Here is a 22,090-nt window from a genome sequence, read left to right on the forward strand (position 1 = left end):
TTTCACAAGCTGTCAGAGAGCTCAGCAATTTAGTGTAACAATTTTCATGCCATTTTCATGACATATCTAACCCTTAACTAGAGTGCTCTAATTCTCTCCTCTTCTCTGTCTCTCTCTCTCTGTGTCTCTCTCTCTTTGTCTCTCTCTCTCTGTCTCTGTCTCTCTCTGTCTCTCTCTCTCTCTCCATGTTTCTGTTATAAATATCTCAAATTATTGGGGAAGTCATTATTAGTTTATTAATATTTCTTCAATTTTTTGAAAAAGAAATAAAATACAAAACAGAATGGAACTAGAGAAGATCATGCTAAGTGAAATAAGCCAATCCCAAAAAACCATAGGCTGAATGTTTTCTCTGATAAGTGGATGCTAATTCATAGTGGGTGGGTGGGTGGGTAGGGAAGAATGAAGGAATTTTGGATTTTGCAGAGGGGAGTGAGGGGAGGGTGGGGCAGTGGGAATGGGGAAAAAAACTTCCATTAAAAAAAAGTTTAAAAGAAGCAAAACAAAACAAAGCAAAACATAAAACAACCAAACCTAGCAAGATCAAGTAATGTGTTCTCGATAACAAAACCAGCTCATCTCAGACTCAAGAATACTCAGGTCTCTTGACTTTCAGATTAATTCTTTCCAAGCCAATAAATATTCACTCAATAAATTGATGAACAATTGATTTTCTTATTAGGTGCTTATAACAGGAAGAATCTATTCCCTCATATCTTCAACTGAAAGGATATGAAGGGAATAAATTTGGGGTCCTCTGGGGTCTGCTCACCCCAACCAACACATGGTCAAATTCAATGTTCATTTGAAAATGACTCTCTCTCCCTGGAAAGGCTTTTACTTCTGTAGCCTTCCTTGTTAATGACCTCAAGAACCACCTAGAGGTCAATGACCTGCAAATACAGATGATCCAGCCAACACCTCTCTGTGAAGCTCAGAATCTTCACACCTAACTGCCTACTGGATACAACCTGGATACTGCACAGGCACCTCACACCCAACGTGTATAAAACTGGACTCCTAGCCAGATGCAGGGGGCACACCTGTAATCCCAGCAACTCGGGAGACTGAGGCAGGATCGCAAATTCAAGGCCAGCCTTCACCAGCATCCTCCATCTCAGCAAATGAGACCAAGCATCACCTTGTCACTCAAGCCAGACACCCATGCCTTACGACACGTCTCCCTTTTCCCTGTTCCTACACATCTGTCTGTGGATTCTCCCACCCAAGACCCTCAATCTCCTTGACCTTCGTTAAGTCTAGATCACAGACAATGGGTTCCCATCAGCTGATTCTCCTGTAGGCCCCAGCTAAGCCCCAACCTGCCTCGCCACCCTCATCTGCCACTCTAGTCACTTCGCTGTCCCCTCCAACGGCGCTCAGCCACACTGGCCTTCTACAGTTGCTTGAGCGGACTGTGCTTCTCCTGCCCCACGGCCTCCACACACTCTGTGCCCAGGAGAAGCCCCCTCGTGGAGATCCATGCCCAGTCCTTTGCCCACTAATTCCCACTCGCCTTCCAAAGCTCAACCTCAGTTTCACTTCCTGGAAGAAGATGGCCTCACCACCAAGTCCAGTGGATACTTTGTCCTCTGGCCTGACTCGGCCTCCCTCTGACATTCAGCACACAGACACTCCCTCCGTGGCACCCCACGCTACGTGCCCCCGAGCACCTCTCCTTCCTTTATTTCTGCGCACCCGCTTCTCCAGTCCCGCAGCTCATCTTCCTTCACCCCCCTCAACTTGATCTTTTTGGAGGTCTGGGGGGAAGGAACCTGGGGACACTTAAACACTGAGCCCAGCCCCAGCCCTTTCTTATATTTTATTTAGAGACAAGATCTCACGGCGTTGCTTAGTTGCTGAGGCTGGCTTTGAAGTCACGATCCTCCTGCCTCAGCCTCCCAGTCACTGGGATTACACTCGACTTGATCTTTGCTGGATTTTGTCCTCAACACTCCTCACTCATCACTCGGGACACCACCCTCCCGGCCTACTTCACACCCTTCGGTGATTTCAGCCACTTCTAGGATCTGATGGCTCCCAGTCTACATTTCCAGCCAGAGACCCACACTCACAACATCATGTCCTACCAGCACCTGAAAATCGGGATCCACCCCGTTGCCCCGTAACCTTGGCAAGGCTTCCCTTCCAGGCCCTGCGTCATGATGTCATTGTTTGTCCACGTGTCTTCCCTCCTGAGCCTTCCCCAAATTCAAACTCCAGCCACACTTGCCTTCGACCTTTCGTAACTTTTATTTATTAGCAATTATTCTTTACTTAACTAAACTGTAAGCTCAACAGATATAAACAGTGCCTTCTACTTTGTAATCCCATTTGTGGCCTGGTACGTCAGTTGAATGGATTTTTACTTCAGTGTGCAGAAGAGTTGCAAGATTAATCCCATGAATTCAAGAATACTGTTCACTTAATTCACCAATAAGAACATTTTGCTGCATTTTATTTTTTCCTTTATGTATTTGTGATTGCTGAATCATTTGTGAGCAATCTACAGACACCAGGGCCTTACTTCAGTATGCATCTACGAATAATGACATTCCTTTTTATATCATTGTCAAGTTCAAAATATTTAACAGTGACACCATAGTATTCACCAATTGACCCAGTGATGTTCCTCAGAATAACAATAAATTCATTGCATGTGGTGGTCAATTATCAGCCTTTTCCTTGTCTTTTATAACATCAGTGGTGAGAGAAATTGGCAAGTGACTATGTGATGCTCAGAAAATACAGACCCTCACGTGGAATTGCCAAAAATGATCAACACAAATCCAGTCATGAAGAAATGCCGACCATCCCCAAAGTGAGAAGCATTCAACAAGTCACTTTCTTAAATGCATCAACTCATTCCCATGAAAGGTACCATAATTGTCCTGGGTTTTTCTAAGAATGTTGCCTCACAGATCATTCAGGACTCTGCCTGGGTGCCAGGCAGACTCCCCCGGCCCTACTAAAACTGGACCCTGCCCTTCACCCCACTCCATCTCTACCTTGCTATCCTGCTTTCATTTCTTTTCAAAACATTTACCACTCCTTGAAATGACCTTATCTGCCTGCTTAATTTTTTATCTTTCCCTTACTAGAATATATATTTTTTGAGGGTGGGTCCATATCCAAAACAGTGCCTGCTTTTAAATCCGCCCACATTTCATAGTTGCTGAAGGAAGGCCCTTCTGTGTCTTCAGTGCCTAACAAAGTGCCTGAGACAGTGTGCGTGTCTGCAAGTGAGCGACCAGGGCAAGCTCCAACCCTGGGCCTGGATTTGTGCGTCTCTCTTCCTCCTGAGTTCTCTCACTTTTGCTTACTGCAAACCTCGAGGAGATTTCAACATCCAGATGTCCTTTTTGAAATCCAACTATCCATTTCTTTTGCCCCAAAGTAGACAAGATTTAGGGAAATGTCATAAAATTATTCCCCTTTGCACCGACATTGAGATTAGACTATGTTGACAGATATAGACAATGTGCCAAAAAATACATTTCTGAATATAGCTCATAGGGCAGATTCATTCAAGAGGAAAAATCTAAGGGTAAATTTAATCCATGGAAAGGAAGTCATCTCAAACACTCAGAAATATAATCCAGATATTTACTTTTATGAGACTGACTCTCCCCAGTGCACTAACGAGACAACTCAGATATTTATGAGTAATATTTATTACTCAAGCAATATCTTCTCATGTAGACATAGAAGCCATAATCAATAGCTGTGCTCCTATCTGTAAGAGAAAGAATGAGGTGCTCCGGTCCAATTCAGCAATGCCTTTGAACTTCTCTGCCCTTAGATCAAAGCCACCAAAGCAACAATTTCAAAGGGAAAAATTGGAAGGAAAACAAAGAAAGAAACCTTGAGTAAAAGAACATAGCATAAATAATTCCTGGTGTAGCAAATGTTACTCCCTTTTTCACTTAAAAAATTTTAAGTTGTCCTTGAACATGGAAAAAAGTAAATCTTTATAATGAGTCAACTTAATTCAAGTACAAACCAAGGAGTATTCACTATTGTTTGAAATACACTGCACATTCTATTTGCCAACACTAAGTAAACACCCACAATCTTCTCAAATTCATGCAAAAAACACCTCACTCTGTTTCAGGTTCAAAAAGTTCTCCCCTACCTGTTCTTTTTGAAGGTTTTTTTTAATCTCTGGCTGCATTCTAAGGCCAGGCAGCCAAAGAATAGGGAAGAGAAACGAAATGTTATAGTAAATATAACAAAGTCAAATGTGTAAATGAATGAACCACTCAATTGTTTTTAAAACATTTTATTCTGAAATAATTTGGAATTACAAAAAAGTTGCAAAAGCATAACCCAGTGTCCCCCTAATGTTAACCACTTTTGCGACTGAGGTACATTTATTAAAAGTAGGAAATTAACAATGTTACAATACTGTTAACTAAAGTACAGACCTCATTCCAATTTCATTGCTTTTTCCACTAAGGTCCTTTTTTTTTTTTTTTTTAAGTTGTCAACGGACTTTTATTTTTTTTTATATGTGGTGCTGAGACTCAAACCCAGTGCCTCACACATGCTAGGCAAGCAGCTCCTACACTGGGCTACAACCCCAGCCCACTGAGGTCCTTCTTTTTATTTTTTTGAGGTGCTGGGGATTGAACCCAGGGACTTGTGCATGCGAGGCAAGCACTCTACCAACTGAGCTATATCCCCAGCCCCCCTGAGGTCCTTTTTGATCAGGAGCCAACCTAAGCTCCCATATGCACTTAGATTTTGCATTTCCCTAGTCATGATCTTGATACTTTTGAAGAACACTACCCAGTAGTATGTAGAATGTCTTTCAGGCTAGGTTTGTCCACAGTTTTCACACGATTTGAGAGTTATCATTTGTTTGTAATAATTCTCTATCTTTAACATAGTAGAAAACATCTGATTCAATCCCTACCATGGAAGCACACTTTCTAGGCTTTTATCCAATTGATTATTACATAGTCTAAAGATATTTATTCCCCTGGGCCAAGAGAAAAAAGGTACTGGTTAATTTTTACAGTCATATCCCAAATGACTTATGCATTTTTATTCTTACAACAACCAAGTTTGCACTTTAGCAAAATCTTTCATTGGATCCCTTGCCAATTTTTGGTCTGGTTGGATCTACCAAATACTAACAGAAGTATATTTAAAATCTTCTAGTTGTGGATGTGTCCATTTGTACTTTTTTTTTTTTTTTTTAGCTCCTGTCAATTTTTACTTTTATATTTTGAGGCCATGTAATTAAGTACATATACATTTAGAATTGTTACAACTTCCTGATGAATGGAAAGTTTTATCATTTTGTGAAGATTTCTTTACCTCTAGTAATCCTTTTTTTCCTTTGAGTATTTTGCATTATATGAATATGGTAATCAGTTTTACTTTGGTTCTTATTTGCCTGGTATATATTTTTAGGCACTTTTACTTTCAGCCCTTCATACTCTTTTCCTTCTGTATTGTTATAGCTTGGATCTGGAATGTCCCTCAAAGTCGTGTGTTAAAAGTTTGGTCCCTGGTGCAGCAGGGCTCAGAGGTGGGGCTTTGGGAAGTGATCGGATCTGAGGGCTCTGACATCATCAGTAGATTCGTCCCTTGACGAGTCATAGCTGTGGACAATTGGGAGGGATGGAACTGTAGGAGGTGCGACCTAGTTGAAGGGAGTACGTCCTTGGGGCACGTCCTCGGGGCTCTGTCTTCTCCCCTGATCCTTTTCTCATTACCTGGTGGTAATGAGCTGACAGCTCTCCTCTGCCAGGCCCTTCTGTCATGCTGTTCTGCCTCATCTAAGCCAGAGCAAGGGAACCAGCCCGCCATGGACTGACACCTCTGAAATCATGAGCCAAAATGAATTTGTCCTCCTTTCAATGTTTTTTTCCTCAAGTATCTTGTCATAGCAACGAAAAGCTAACAGGTGGGTCTTAGCATTAACAGCATACACTTGGATTTTAAAATGTGATCTAGGGCTGGGGGTGTAGCTCAGTGGCAGCCCATGTGCTTTGTATGCACAGGGCCCTGCATTTCATTCCCAACACCGCAAAAAAAAAAAAAAAAAAGTGATCTCTTTTCATCAGCTGAGTATTTAGTCCATATGTATTTACCATAAGTGCTGATACATGTGCATTGCTTTCAACTAATCATTTTGTGTTTTCTTTTTTCTCCCCCTGTTCTATTTCTTTTTCTCTAATTTCTTGTATTTTTAAAAGACTTAGGTTTTTTTCTTTATACCTAGAAAAGGGAAACCTTCTGGCTTAAATTCATACAACAATGTAATCAGAATAAGATATTTTCTTAAACTTAATTTTGGTTTTAAAAAAGGAGGGGAAGAAAAGAACAAAACAGAGCAAATGAGAGGAGGGAAGGTGGGAGGAAATGGTTGTTTAAGAAGCAGTAATGACGGGCTGGGTTTGCAGCTCAGTGGTGGAGTGCTTGTCTAGCATGTGTGAGACACTGGGTTCGATTCTCAGCACCACATATAAATAAATAAGTAAAAATAAAGTTTCATCCACAACCCAAAAAATATATACTTAAAGAAAAAGAAATAGTAATAAGATCACCTCATATCCATTAGGATAGCTATGATACAGAACTCCTCTTCTGGGTATGTACTCAGAAGAACTAAAAGCAGAGACTCCATGAAATATTTGTTCACCTGTGTTCATAGAGCCCTATTAACAAAAGCCACAAGGTAGAACAATCCAACTGTTCAAGGACAGATGAGCAGATAAGGAAAACATGAGCTATACATACAGTGGAATATTATGCAGCCCTAAAAACAAAGGGAATTCTGATGCACGCTACAACATGGATGAACTTTGAGGACCATATGCTTTATTAAATAAACCAGTCACAAAAGGACACATACAGTATATATGGTTTCATTTAGGTGAGGTACTAGAATGGTAAAAGTGATCAGAAGAATGGCAATAGTCAGGGGCTGGGGGAGGGGGAATGGGAAGTTACTGTTTAATGAGTACAGTTTCAATTCTGCAAGATGAACAAAGATCTGGTAGCAATGGTGTCCCAGCAAAAAGAACATACTAAATGCTGCCGAACTGGGCACAATCATGTATGATTTAAGATGATAAGTTTTATGTGCCTAAAACACACATTTTTAAAAGTGGAAATAGTGGGGGGATAAAGGAAAATAAACTTCACTCCCCTCATTACTCTACATGATCGGCTCTAAGTCCTTGGCTCTGAGGAACTGCAACTGTTGAGAGCCGGTGTTGCTATTTGCATTTGCTTCTTAGAACGATCCTATCAGAAAGATATTCCACTTAGGCCTGCTTTACAGAAAGAGTAAAGAGTTTACTCAATTTCCCAACAGTAGTTTATATCGAAGACATCACTTCACTTTGGGTTCTCTGGGTATGTGGAAACACACTCAGCAGCACAGTGGTAGACCACCATGTTTTGTGGCCCCCTGACACCCGATCCAAGCACTTTCACTGAAATACGGTGACAGCTTCATGCTGCTTGGTGATACTACTTTTTAACCCAGTCGGATTTTTCATTCAGTGACTTATTTCCAATGCATAGTTATGTACTGCTGAAAGTTATGTATAAATTTCCCCAAAGCAAGTCTCTTCCTCCACCCTTGAGCTGTTCCACTTCGATCTCACAATATTTGCCCTCAGTGCTCATGACATTTTCTAGCCTGGTGAAGCTCTGTGGGTAACTTGGTTACAGGTAAATCCACTTTGAGGAAAGTTCAGCATGAAACCTGGCTCATGAGTGAAACCATGAATCCATAATCTTTTCATGTGTCTATTTCTCCCAATCATAAACTCTGGATTCATTAAAAGCAGGGACTGTGTCAAAGACACTTTTTGTCCTCAGTGCCTGTCCACAGATCCTCAGTAAACTGATGGTTGAGGTGGTTGGCAAGGTATCAGTGCAGGTGTTTGTGGTAGTAGCCGTGGTCTTGACACCATGGCAAATTCTTGAAGTTACAAAGAATCGCAGCAGCTAATATTACTAAGCTTATTCAGTCACTTCGTGGAGTGCCTTACATATTATGAGTGTGAAATCCCAAAACGACACTATGTGATAAGTATTTTGGTCCCATATTACAGATGAGGACACTAGAGTTCAGACACTGCTTGTGGTTTTTGTTTGTTTTGTGCTTTTTGTTTGTTTGTTTTTCTTTCGTTTTCGGTAGTGGGGATTGAACCCAGGGGTACTCTACCACTGACCTACATCCCCAGTCCCCATTTTTTGAGATAGGGTTGTTGTCCAGGTTGGCCTCAAACTTATGATCCTCCTGCCTCAGTCTCCCAAGTTAAGTAATATTTTTGGCCCAGATGACACAGATAAGAGGTATAATCAGGATTATATCTAGTTTCGGCTCCTTGGTCCTTATAGTACTCTACTTCTTCAGAAAGGTGCATACGATGACTGCTTTGTATTTTAACCTGTTTTCAATACAGTATGGTAGAAAAAGAAAACTTGCAAAAGAAAGATACTTCGGTATCTGCTCATTGTTTAACTGAGAAATTTATCTCCTCTTCTATATAATGGGACATTTCTGCGCTGCCTACACACCTACCTAAATTTTAAGATTATCTCAGATGAAGTATTTTGTAAACTAAAAATTTAATTACCATAAAAGCTTCTACTCTTTTTCTCAGTGCCATTTAGCTTATTCAAGCCCGTTAAAATCTCAGACTTCGTGGAAGTTTTCCTTTATGTAGTGACTTATTCTAAAAATTCTCTACCTGAATCAATAAGATTATTAAACTAATATGATTACTTATCTATTGTTAAAGGAGAAAAGGTACCTTTACAGTGGAAGAATCTGGTAGATACTACCAGTTGGGGACATCACCAATAATGGAACAAGTCAATATCACTCACCTGCTGATGTGATGCACTGAGATGCAATATCTCTGAAATAGCATCCTACCAAAAATCTAATCATGAAGAACAGATTTTTAAAACAAAACTGAGGAATTATTCCAAGTTTAAAGAAACTTGGTGGAGCTCAAAGTAAACTACATCACCATCATTTACAGACATCATGATGATGTCTAATTTACTCGGAATGGGCATACCATAAATAACATAAAGACACTACATGCTTATGTATGGGCTGTCTGTCTTAATTAATGGAGGAAACCATGTTGGGATAAAAGGCAAGGTGTCAAATATGCAAATGCAAGTGGAAGAAAAAATTAGTTTTATTTTTACAACACGCGACTGCTTTTCCACTAATATGTCAAGCATTGGGGAAATCTAACTGTGGGGGGTGTAAGACAGCAATCAAAGGTGCTGAACATGAGAATTCTGGTAGCATGGTGAAGAATCCACTCCACGCCTTGCATCTAACAAATCCTCCAGAGATGCATATAGTCAGTATGGTTAGCAATTCCACCGAGCACCGAGCACGGATTCTCCCTTCTCTGGCAACTAACTGCTCCAGATACAGGATACCTTGGGGGCATCCAGTGCCAGCTCCAAGGTGCATACTTAACTCAGGCTGAGCCAGACAGAGAATGAATCTGACACTTCAAGTCCCCAGTGCCTAAGTGAGTAAATGAATCCAAGGACACCTGAACTTCAATATTCTGGAGTGGTGAGCAACGGAAAGGTCAGCAACTTTACTCAGCCGGCATTAATCCTACCACATCCGACTGGGGGGATGCTCTGAGCACGTCTCAATAGCTAAGCAGCCAAAGTTAAAGACGGAATTCTCGGCTCCTTGGAGTCGGGGAGGAGGAAGCGCAGGAGCCGCCACCCTATCGAATTTACCCCTTTCAAGGGACCTGAGAGGCTTCGTGGCACAACCCAAAACACACGCGCTCGCCAGCTCCTGACCTGCGCGTCATTTCTGTGATGATCCGGCCACCCCGGTCCACTGCCCACGCGGGGACCGAGCTGCTCCGAGGCTACCCACGCTCGGGAGGAAAGGGGCGCGGAGGTGCGGCGTGCGTGCCGCCGGTCGCTGGGTCGGGGCCCCTCGGCGCGCGGCGGCAGCTGGGACTGTACCTCGGGCGCGGGCGACGCGGTGGGGCGGGTCGCGTCCAGGCTCCTGGAGCCCGAGAAGCCACGGCGGCTCATGGCAGGTCCCCGGACACCCCGAGCGCGGCGGAGCGCGGAGCAGGCGGGTGGCGCGGACGCGTCTCCTCGGGCAACGGTAAACACCGCGGGGAGGCGCTGGCGCCCGGCTGCGCAGGAGCAGGGTGGCCAGAGGCCTCGGAGACCCCAGCCTCCTGAGCCTGTCCTCCGCCGCAGGCGGCAGCGATTGAGCAACCGACCCCGTCAAAGCGACCGGGGTCCGCGGGAACCGAAGTCCGCGCCCACGGTGGGACTTCACTGTGAGCGCAGTTCCAGGTATTGTCCTTATGTCAGGGACAAGGGAGAACGAGTGGTCACTTTAAGGGTGCACGTGAGATGTAGGCACTTGCTAACAGTGGTGAACGGAGCATTTATTTAGCACCCAGTGTATGCAAATGTGCCTGTAAGCTCCAAGGCCGCTTCACAGGCATGCAACCTGTGTGGCTGCACAGGCCAAAGTTTAATGCTCTGTGATCCCAGTCTTGAAATTCCTGGTTCAAATTCATTGAAACTTTAAACAGGGGTTTCATTTTGTACTGGGCTTTGCAAATCACGTGGCCTGCCTCGGTGAGCCTTCTTTCATTTAACTTTGGCAACAACCCTGCAGGGAAATGGAGGTAATGGTAATCCTAGGGTTAGTGACAGCATGGCTTCTCCTGAAAACCAGGTGCCCTTACTTGAGGTGTTCTAACGGCTCCTTAAATGAAACAAGATTGCAAAGTGTGGGGATTGGGGTTGTGGCTCAGTGGTAGAGCGCTCACCTAGCATGAGTGAGACTCTGGGTTTGATCCTCAGCACCATAAATAATTAAATGAATAAAATAAAGATCTACCAACATCTAAAAATTTTTTTTAAAAGATTTACAAAGCAAGTATTAGAAGAATGCACTTTTAAGATCAGAAACCCCCACGGAAAAATAAAAGAAATTGTTCAAGAGTTGATAAATACTAGGGTGCAGTAAGACACCAGGCGAGAAAACTAAAACCTAGAGAACAGAGTAACCCGCCCCAGGCCCCACACCTCAGTAGCAGAACCTGAAAACGGAGACCACCTTCTTAGCACTTTAAAGCCCCTGCTGGATCCCACACTGTTGGAAACAGTATCAGAACTCAGGCAGCTTTTCTTAGATTGCATCCAGTCATCCTACATGTCTCTTAGAGTTTCTTGACCTTGACAATGGCTTTTTAAAAAGCAGTATTTTTAATTGACACATAAAAGTTGTACGTGTTTATGGAGTGCCGTGTGGTGCCGACAATGGCTTTTGACATTAATGTTGTATACCTTCCAGAATCACTTCCACCTGAAGCAACATTGGGGAAAAAAAAGTCCCTAATGGAAACCAAAGCTTTCTGGAATCTCCTATTAATAGTCTAGTTTTTAGAAAACATGTTTTCCCGTGGCAGTTTTCCCTTGCTGTGGAATCACTACAAAGTTGTTTAATTTTCAGCAAACGGACACTACCAGAGGAAACTCAGTCAGTGAAAACTCAAGGTACCTAGAAGAAAGAACCAACCAGAAGAAGTCGCTTTCTGTAAACTCTACATCCAGTTACTTCATAATTTCATTTCACAAAGTCTGAGTCTAGTCACTTTGTTTAACCTCCTATCTCTTCTTCATGAGAACAGGAGAGAGGAATTAGCAGAATCTTAAACATCCCTGTTAAACAACTTTTCTCTGTGTGAGGACAATATCTCTTTCTGAGTGCTTGGCCTAGCCTTGACCCAGGGCCTTTGAACCTTCTGGGATATCAAGACATGAGTCACATGGCTTTTCAAGGCAGCATCTGATAACGGGGTCTGATGATGTCTAGGGAGTTGAGAAGCAGGACTCAGAGGGCTGGACCCTAGAGGGGTCTGTAGGGAACTCCGTTGGCACAGCATCTTGAGCTGGGATGGAGGCCTGTGTATAGGGGCAGTTTATACCCAGGAGGGAAGTGATACGACCAAACCAGCTCCAGTCCAGCTTCCCACAGAGCTCCTCCTGTGGGCAACACACCGTGCGCCCAAGACTCCAGTACAGACTTCTGATTTTCTTTACAATGACAACACAGACAGGAAGCCACCAGCCATGTGACCCTGTTCACATCCCCTAACTTCATCTTTACTGTAGAGAGATGTTCCTAATTGGATACCTGTCTGAATTTGTATCAAATAGTATAGTCCCCTTAGGCTGATAAGCTTTGAAGGGCAGCATTGTGAATGCTACACCCAAAGAAAGAACAGGTGGACAGCAGATAGGCCTTGATAGGGTTGGAGAGGGGCTGGAGCAGGACACTGTCACGGGCCACCTGAGAGGCGAAGCTATACAACATGGGAGTGTGAGGAGAGATATTTGAGGCAGGAACCAAATGGAGTCTGGGATCCACCAGACAGGCAGAACAAGGTGAGACAGCAGGAGACAAGCAGAAGAGAGTTCAGTCTGGGACAACTTTAGTTAGAGGTGCTGAGAGGAGAACACGAGCAGATATTTCACAGTGTGGAACAGGCAGTCCTGAGCATCAGGCTGAAGCAGGAAACCCAGCTCATTCTTCTACAATGTTATCCTCTCCCCTGAAATGCACTGATAAACCTGGCATGCAGAGATATATGGTAAATAAATAGGATATTTGAAAGAAGGTAAAAATGCCCCCCCCCCCATGCTCTGGGGAGATGAAAAGTTCTGTCTGTTCCTACATGGGGTCTTTTGTTTCAGAGTTTGCTTGTGGAGTCATAAGTTTATTACTCTGTTTTCCATCTTTTGTTTAATTGCTTATTTGTTTTACAAACGAACATGTATCTCATAGGAAAAACTGTACTAAGATAACAACTTGGGGGTGCTCAATTTGCATTTACGAGCTTGTCACTGGATCCACTCCTATGACATTTAGTTGTCTAAAGATTGTTTGAAAGGGTATGTTCAATTTAAATATTTTCCTAATCAGGGGCTGGAGGTGTGGCTCAGTGGTAAAGCACTTGCCTAGCACGCATGTAGGTCCTAGGTTCAATCCTCAACATCACAAAAAAAAAAAAAAAGTTGGGGGGATGTTGCTCAGTGGTATGGCTGCCCCCAGGACTCAATTCCCAATACCAGGAAAAAATAAGTATTTTCCTAAATGATTTGCATGTGGGTGTCCTTGAAAATTTATGTTGGAACCTCATACTCATGATAGTATTAAGTAGCACAGCCTGTGGGAGTCAATTAAGTCATGAAGCTTCCACTCTAATGGATGAGATTAGTGTCTTTATGCAGGAAGACACCATTCATCTGTAAAGAACAGGCCTCCACCAATCTGTTGGCACCTTCAGGAGGCACGTTAGCTTCCTGGACTGTGAGAAATAAAACTTGTTGCTTATAAATGACCCAGTTTAAGGCACTTTGGTGTAGCAGCCCAAATGGACTAAGACAGAACTGAACAAAGACTGCAAACAAATTCTTTAGTCATCTAACCCAAGTTACCTGGTGAAATATAGACCGCTGAACTCTACTGCTATTATAAATGACAGCATTTAAAGGTCTTTAGGGCCCTTGTCACTCCTTTCCTAGACTTGTCTTCATTGTTTGCTGATCCCTAGTTGATGGTTTTAGCAATGATTTGCTAAAGCGAATCATTCTTTAGCACTGATTTCAGTTTTATCAACTCATCCTAAAACAGATCCCCTGTCCCTTCTTGGTTCTATTGTGATAGCTGTTGTAAATAATTTATCAGTGTCACTTTCTAAGGACCATCATAAATTTTCATTCAATTTTTCTTTAAGACCCACTTTCTTTTTTCCATGCATATAACCATGCATATTTTACACATAAAGTAAATGTGATCCTTTTATAACTTTACTATAGGCTAAGTTGAGAGAACTTCTAAGAACTCACCTTATGGAAAACAACCAACTCAAAGACCTTCCAATTTTTAAGGTAAATTATAATCATTCTTTTAAATTGGTAAGGTGAATTATAACTGCTCTTTTAAAAAACAAAATCCTTCTTATGGAAAATGTAAAGTACATTTCAAAATATTTAAGCTGGTTAATGTGAGGTTTGAAAAATATGAATGATGAATATACATATTCTAAACCTATGATTTTATTTTATTCCTATAAATCCAGTCAATATATCAATTCAATTTTAATCAATATTTCCTCAACTAGTCAGAAAGCTATATATATACATTCATGGCCTTACTGAAGTGATCTTTCAGCTGTAGAATTGCAAGTTTAAAATGTATTAATATGTTGGTGAAATTTGGAGGGATAAATGGAACAGTCTATGTTAATATTTTTCTGTTCTAAGGGGAGTGAGTACTTTCTGGCAAACTGGTAAAGGTGAACCATGTAAGTCAATGTGCATGTCCTCAACTGAAGTCCAACAAGCAAAGGTCCACATTCTTGTTCCAACATTCATGCGACAAGTGTCCATTAGTGGTCCAGTTTGTGCTTCTTTTTTGTTTTTTATTTTTTTGTTTGTTTGTTTTTTGAGATCTTTTTTGGCTTTTTGTATTAGTGGGGTTTTTGATTTTTGTGATTTGCGGTGGTTTTTTTTTCTTCCATTTCCAACCTTGACATTAGTGATTTTGTTTTTTGTTTGATTGACAGTGCCGGGGATCAAACCCAGGGCCTCAAGGATGCCAGGCAAGGATGCCTTGTTGGTGATTTTGCTGATTAAAATGGTCCCAGGCACAGTGCTGAGGTGCTGTCTAGTGTCACAGTCAGGGACTGTGGGATGTGCCTTAGGGAGAAAGTACATGTGCTAGAGAGCGTCACTCAAGCTTATAGTGCTGTTGGCAATGAGTCCAATGCTAATGAATCAACAGTACATATTTAATAAGATGTCTTTAGACAGAATTGCATAAAGTTATATATTGACCAGTTGATGAAAAATGTTGTAAACAGAGGCACATAGAAACCTAACTTTGTATTTCCCTTAGAAGCAATGGTTCAGTATTCACTAATTCATTGTTCACAGCTACTTCACAGAACATAACCACTGTGAATAACAATTTACTATATTCTACGGGGATTAGTCACTTGGTTAAATTTGACATTCACATTACAGTTTATATGATCTGCTGTTCGTTTATTGTACAGAATGATATCTTTAAGTTCCCAGTTTCAATCTACAAGTATCTTCATTATGGTAATTGCTCTGAAATAACTAATATTTAACAATGCAATAACTGAATGTGATGAACTTAAGTGTCCTTCCTGCCAATTTAGGCATGGGCCATGTAATTATAATTTTTAAATTATGTTTTCATATTAAAAAAAAATCCACCTGAAATAAAAATAGATTTTTCCAAAACTCTCTATAGGTACAAAGTTTAGGTAGTTTATCAGATGTAACAAAATGACAGGAAGAAAACTCTGTGAATCTGTTATTTTTTCCTGCCTCATGCATTTGTTTTATTCTGTCTATATTATAAACTCTGAGGATGAAAAATGAAATAAAATTTTGCAGCATTTATTATGGATTCTAAAAAGCAAGTCAAATGTTAGGTTAAAAAAATAATGAGTTTTTAAATGTATTTACTCTGAATTTATATGATTTTTAAAATTACAATAATGCTATCAGCAAAAAGATGAAGGAATCAGAATGCATTGTATTTAGTACCATCGGAAGCATCTAAGAGGTTATGAAATTCTTTGAAGAAAAACGAAGCTTTGATGATTACAGAAATGTTTTTGGTTGCTATACAACAAACATAATTTTTTAAAAAGAAACTTAGTATATCCCTGTGGTGTCAGAACTCTGACAGAAAACCAAGTGTGCCCAGCTGGGGACTTACAGAGGAGTTTAAGGAAGAGAGCACTTACAGACTTGGGTCAAGATTTGGGGACACCAGCAGACACAGTGCAGAGTGGAGACCTCCAACCAAGGGGAGGATATGGTTACTGGAATTTGAGGAGTGTGGCCGCATGGAAAGAGCTGCCCAAGAAGAACAAGTGGGCGGACAGAAGCTGGTGGTCTAAGTACCCAGACCACCCTCTCCTTCTGCCCTGTTCTCCTGCCACAGCCTCCCATTGGCTCCAACAACTAGAAGACCAAGCTCAAGAAAAATCAGGATTCCTGAAACCCTGTCTCCGAAGAGAGGGGGAAAAAAATCATTTTGCATTGACATTGCAAAGGTTTCAGTGCTTGTTTTTAGTTGTTCTACTTGGTAACCCTAGTCAAATTTCGAGAATGATCTTTAAAATAAACTGAACCTAGCTGATTACGGAAACCATGTAGGTCCTCCTATGATAGCAGAGTACAGAAGAGGGGATATTGTGAAGGGAGGAACAAATATGGGGCGTCTGGCTGTTAAATAGCCTCATATGTGTTCCGTATTACTGTTTCTCAAAGTGTGGTCCCTGGAGGAGCAATACTGGCATCACCAGGGAACCTGTTAGGTGCACATGCTGGGATCTATCCCCATACCCAGTGAACCAGAAACTCTGGGAGTGGGACCAGCAATCCATGTTTGAACAAGGTCTACAGATAATTCTGATGCACACTCAAGTTTTAGAACCACCATCCTAGAACACGAGTTGGCATACTTTTTCTGTAAAGAGTCAGAGAGTAAATATTCTAGACTTTGGAAGCCCTGAGTACATATATTCCAAGAGAGAAAACAGATTTTCATATTTTTATTGAGGAAATTCAAAATACAATAAAAATAATTGAGTGCACATTTTTAAAATACAGTTCTAATGAGAATAGAATTCCTTTGTGGAGTGAATAAGTTTGCTTAACTGGGGCTTAAGTAAATCTTTCCTAGGATCCACATTTATTACATATGTCCAACTCTTAATGTTTACCTATAATGAAAATTACCTATTTCATCTTTGAAAGTGTCATAAACATGGGTACTGACAAATACTGATTTCAGTTCACCAGTATGTGTTTATAATAGAGCATACCAATTACTTTGAAGCACTCATCAATTTATATTAGATTTTTATCTTAATATTTGCTTTTCAGCATACCATTACATTGCAGATTAATTAATTACTTCCAATTGAAGTTTAGATGGAAATTCCTCAATGGCACAGTTAAGTGTATTATTTTGAAATATGGGAATTTCCTTAGTATTGAGGGCTAAATATTTGTGGGATAATGAAATTTTAAAATCTTGTTTTTAACTGTGATAGCATAAGAAATGTTTAAGAAACTCTACATTATTTGCACTTCAAACAATACTAGCAGTTATCAAAATGACTTTGACAGTATAAGTTTTGCATTTAGTGCTGTTTTATCTTATAATTTTAACTACAGCAAAGACTAATTTCCAAAGTCATTCAGCCATTCATTTGATAATAGTGATTGAGGGCTGTTTTGAACTCATCCCTGAGTTTAAAAAAAAATTCCAGTAAAATTTTACCACTGCTGATCTATCAAATGCTGTGCAACAAGGTAAGGCAGGATTTTCATCTTCTTTTTCTAGAAAAAGTTCATAGAAGTGGCAAAGGTTAGGACCACAAGAACAAATTAAGTTCAACATTGACACTACTGGCTTAATAACACAATAAATACATATACTTGTTGGGATGAATTTGCTGATAAGTAACACAATGATTAACCAGAGACTTTTCATTTTCACATGCTCTTTAAATTTATCCAGTTAAACTCTTCTGTGTCCAAGATATTTTTGTCACCATCAGTTGCCACTCATTAGAGTCCACTCATCAGATTTCACTTCAGTACCAACTCAATTTCTCTGAAAATGTGATCACCTGTCATTGTTGCACATAGACTTTTCAATCATTTCAATCTTGGTACTGACTTCTCCAAAACAACAATAAGGCAATATATTAACATCTGTCAACTCGTCGAGAGCCAAAGGAAAACATTCTAAATCATTCACTCTGTTTTCTTATTGACTAGTGAAACTGTTCCCAATATTCTCAACTCTCTGAGCAACTGTTCCCACTGAAGGCAAGTTTATTATCTCTAAATACTTTTCTTTGGTGACAGTAATCAAACATGATTTAATGAGCTCTTAAAAGCATGAGAGCCAAAATCCATTTTTAACTTTTTTTCTCATTTTGACATGTCGGATAACCAGTAACTTAAAAAGTAGAATACTCATGGTTCTCCAAACACCATGGAGCTGATCAGCAAGGTCACGTGTAAGAGCATAGCGCCATCTCTTGTGCAGCCCCTCGCCTCTGTTCTTACAGTGTAACAATCAACCATAGACAAAATATAAACAAGTGTGACTGTGTTTCAGTAAGACTTTATCATGAACTTTGAAATTTGAATTTCACTTAACTTTCATGTGTCACAAAGTATTGTTCTTCTTTTGATTCCTTTTCCCCCATTCTGTTGAAAATGTGAAAGTCGTTATTCTTAGCTCATGGACCACACACACACACACACACACACACACACACACAAACACACTTGTGTGCAAACAGGTATCAGTTTGGACTTGGCCTGCAAGTCATATTTGCTCACCCCTGGTATAAGGCAAAGTGTAGGATACAGGTACATTTTCAATACGAATCAATTTCTGGTAAATTATGCAGTTATCCACTGCATAAGTAGTCTTCAGATAATAATAAAAATCATATAGGTAATAGAGGAATGACTAAAGTTTGGAAAACACTGTCTAGTGAAATTCAGTGGAAATTGCTGACAGCATTGGGTGAGTCCTTGAGGTTTATGGCTATAATTTTAAAATGAAACCAGTCAGCTCAATTGTCTGATTTTTCCCCTCCATGTTTCAATTGTTTGAGAAAATGGAACAAAGTTCCCTTCAACCAAGGTCAGGGTTATGCCAGGCAAGTAAGATAGAGAGAGGAACAAGACAATGGATTGTGTTTGCAAGGGAGTCCTAATGATGGATCATGGAATTTAAGCTGGATAGTAAAGAAAATGAAGAGAGGAGAAAAATGAAGGAGTAAAAGAGTTTGAAAAAAGAAAAGGAGAGAATGGATGAATGAGAGGTCTTGATGAGGTCACAACACTGTTGCCAAGGGGCTATTCCAGTAAGTGAATTGAAAGGACAGTAGGTATTGGCCAGAGTGGGATGATTGAGACCAGAGACAGCGCAGCTCCTGGTCCAGGCTGTAACCATGGGAACAGGTGGCCAAGTTGAAAAGTTAAAAAAAAAAAAATAAGAGTCATTGATTCTGCAGTAGGCAATCAAAGAACTGAATGGCCAAGATGTTGAATGGGTCACACAGTTAGACATTGATGTCACCAGGGATGACAGAGGAAGACAGCCAGGAGAGAAAGTCCTCAGTAGATGTATTACTGAAAAATCAGAACAACTCCATGGAGCCGGTAGCTTTTCCCAGACAAAAGCCAGCCCTCCTCCTTGGTAGCTACAAATAACAGACGGCCGGTGGAAATGTGGAGTAAAGCATTTCCTCTGCTTTAGATAAGTTGGCCATCCCTAGATTCATCCTAAATTAAAATTAGAGTGTGAGTGAGATTGGGTTCTTTTAATACATATGAAAAAAATTATCCATACAGTATGAAAAGTATTTTGTCCTTTTTTTAAAAGTATAGAAAGTCCTTGAGTGTATTAGACTCTCGGGCTCTGTTGCTAAGTGGACAGACCCTGGAGCCAGGCTGCCTGGGTTCACATCCTGATTTTGTCATTTCCTTGCAAGCTCTTCAACCTCTCTGGGCCTATTTCACCACCTGTAACATATAGGCAATAATAACACTTAATCCATGAGGTTGTGACAAGTATTAAATTATTCAATGCACTTAAGGTGCCTAGTATGCAGAATTTGGGATGAAGTTAGTGTTAGCTATTATCGTTATTATCTTAAAACACAAAGTAGAGAATTTCCCCATAAGACACTATATAAAAAGGACTAGAAAATCACAGTGTTTGCTCTTGTTCTAATTTATTCACAGCTTTGGAAGATCATAAGTTAGTTTTTGTTAACTACTCAGTATGTAAGAATAAATTTTTGAAGCATTTTCTGTACTTTTGGAAAATAAGTATTTTAAAAAGGAGTTGCAAGCAACAAAGAGGCGCTTCACCTTCAAGAACTTAGACATCAGTTGGTCCCATGTGGTTAAAGCAAAGTAGAATGTGCAAAGTACCTTATGAAGACACATTGTCTTCCCACACCAAAAGAGGACTTCGACTTAACTGACTAGCTCATCTTATATAAAGAATGAATATGGGTAAGGGGAGGGGTGGGGCGGTGGGGGTGGGAAGGACCGTAGGATGAGACAGACATTACCCGATATACATGTATGAAAATTAAAAAAGAAAAAATTTTAAAAACAAGAACGAATATGGGAACTGGGAGCGTATCTCAATGGTAGAGCACTTGTGTAGCATGACCGGGCTCTGGGTTTGATCCCCAGCAATGAAAAAAGGAAGAATATGATAATCACAAGAAAAGATATTCCGTAACAGAAGCTGGGAATAGAGAAAACAAAGAAGATAGTGAGCCTCAAATGTTAATGTTTTACCTCCTTGATAGCATTATTTTTCATCTAAAATTATAAGTAGACTTTCAGGTTTTTAAAAATCATGACTATGTGTGGTGGCACACTCCTATAATCCCAGCAACTCAGGAGGCTGAAGCGGGAGGATCACAAGTTTGAGGCCAGCCTCAGCAACTAAGTGCGACCCTGTTTCAAAATTAAAAATAAAAAAAATTAAAAGGGATGGAGATATAACTTAACAGTAAATTGCCTCTGGATTCAATTCCCAGTACAACCCCCCTCCCCAAAAAAAACCACTAAGATTCTACTCTCTAAGCTTGCAAGCCTGTGGCCACCCCCAGAACTTGTCTTGCCTTGGGATCCTTGTCCATTCGCAGGATATGCCTGAAAGTGATCAGAACAGAAGGTGAACGTCCCAGTTACCATCACTTACTTGAGTTAAATGAAGACAGATCTTAAAAGATTCTTGCCACCTCAAGTTGGAGTTCTCAGAGGAGGCGTGTTAAAAATTCCTCAAAACAAGATGATAATTTGTCAAACATTCTGTTAAAATTAACTTTCAACAGCAAGCATAGCTTCTAAATTAAGCAAAGACCTCAGCTACTTCTGGATCTCAGCTACTTTGGATGGGAGGAGTGTAGAATTTTCCTGACCTCATTTTAGACTTCTTTATTTTATTTTATTTTTTGCAGTGCTAGGGATCGAACCCAGGGCCTTGGGCTTTTGAGGCAAGCACTCTACCAACTGAGCTATATCCCCAGCCCTAGATCTCTTTTAATATCAAGCCAACTTTCTTTCAAACAACAAACAATTCTTGCTTAAAAGTTGAGAGTGACAGCCTTAAAGAAGAATGAAATTATGGCATTTACAGGTAAATGGATGGAACTGGAGAATATCATGGTAAGTGAAATAAGCCAATCCCAGAAAACCAAAGGCCAAATGTTTTCTCTGATAATGGATGTCGATCCATAATGGGGGGTGGGGCGAGTAGGGAAAAATGAAGATACTTTGGATAGGGCGGAAGAGGGAGAGGAGAGGAGGGGCGTGGGGATGGGAAGGACGGTGGAAAGAGACGGACATTATTACCCTATATACATGTGTGACTAGCTACCAGTGTGACTCTGCACCATGTACAGCCAGAGGAATGAGAAGCTGTGCTCCATCTGTGTCCAGTGTGTCAAAATGCATTTTGCTGTCGTGTATAACTAATTAGAACAAATAAAAAATTAATTAATTAATTTTTTTTTTTAAGTTGAGATTCCTCAATCATGTGTCTGGCTCTGGCCATCAATTCGAACCTCCTGCTGAAGTTTTCACAGAAGCATTCCAAAACATGTGGATCATTTTCCTCATTTGGATCAGACTAGATTTTATTACCAAATGAAGTTTAGCCAACCCTATATATGCATATAAAGTGATTCTCATCTACCCTTCCCAGAAGCTTCAGAATAATAAATTAGTCTGATTTTTGGAAATTTTATCTTCTGCTGATTCACTGATTTGATCACCTCTAGTTCTAAGCCTGCACTATTGGTCACAAATTTACTTGGTCTCTAAAACTTCCTCTTATGAAAGAGAGCACGAAGCAAGATACAAAAAGCTTGGTAGTCAGCAAATTATTTTGGAAAAAAAATGAGTATTGCAGCATCTGCAGGGGCTC

At 40.6% G+C, this 22,090-nt stretch overlaps 1 protein-coding gene and 1 long non-coding RNA gene across 5 annotated transcripts in view; one reads left to right on the plus strand and one right to left on the minus strand.

The window, feature by feature from the left end:
* Positions 1–10,378, minus strand: part of Ccdc170 (coiled-coil domain containing 170) — a 79,305-nt gene extending 68,927 nt beyond the window's left edge. For 2 of the 4 annotated variants that reach the window (XM_047558456.1, XM_047558454.1), the window contains exon 1: positions 9,823–10,377. In XM_047558456.1, the coding sequence (XP_047414412.1) occupies positions 9,823–10,065 (243 nt within the window). In that variant the 5' untranslated portion in view covers positions 10,066–10,377. Of the gene's footprint in view, positions 1–9,822 lie in introns of all 4 variants that reach the window. The other 2 variants (XM_047558455.1, XM_047558457.1) reach the window with 2 other exon arrangements.
* Positions 10,165–22,090, plus strand: part of LOC124988729 (uncharacterized) — a 31,016-nt gene continuing 19,090 nt past the window's right edge. Inside the window, exons 1-2 of the long non-coding RNA XR_007109479.1 lie at positions 10,165–10,338; positions 13,879–13,950. This is a non-coding gene — a long non-coding RNA (uncharacterized LOC124988729). The remainder of the gene's footprint in view (positions 10,339–13,878; positions 13,951–22,090) is intronic.

Source organism: Sciurus carolinensis, chromosome 7 (genome assembly GCF_902686445.1).
Source record: "Sciurus carolinensis chromosome 7, mSciCar1.2, whole genome shotgun sequence".
Taxonomy (NCBI): domain Eukaryota; kingdom Metazoa; phylum Chordata; class Mammalia; order Rodentia; family Sciuridae; genus Sciurus; species Sciurus carolinensis.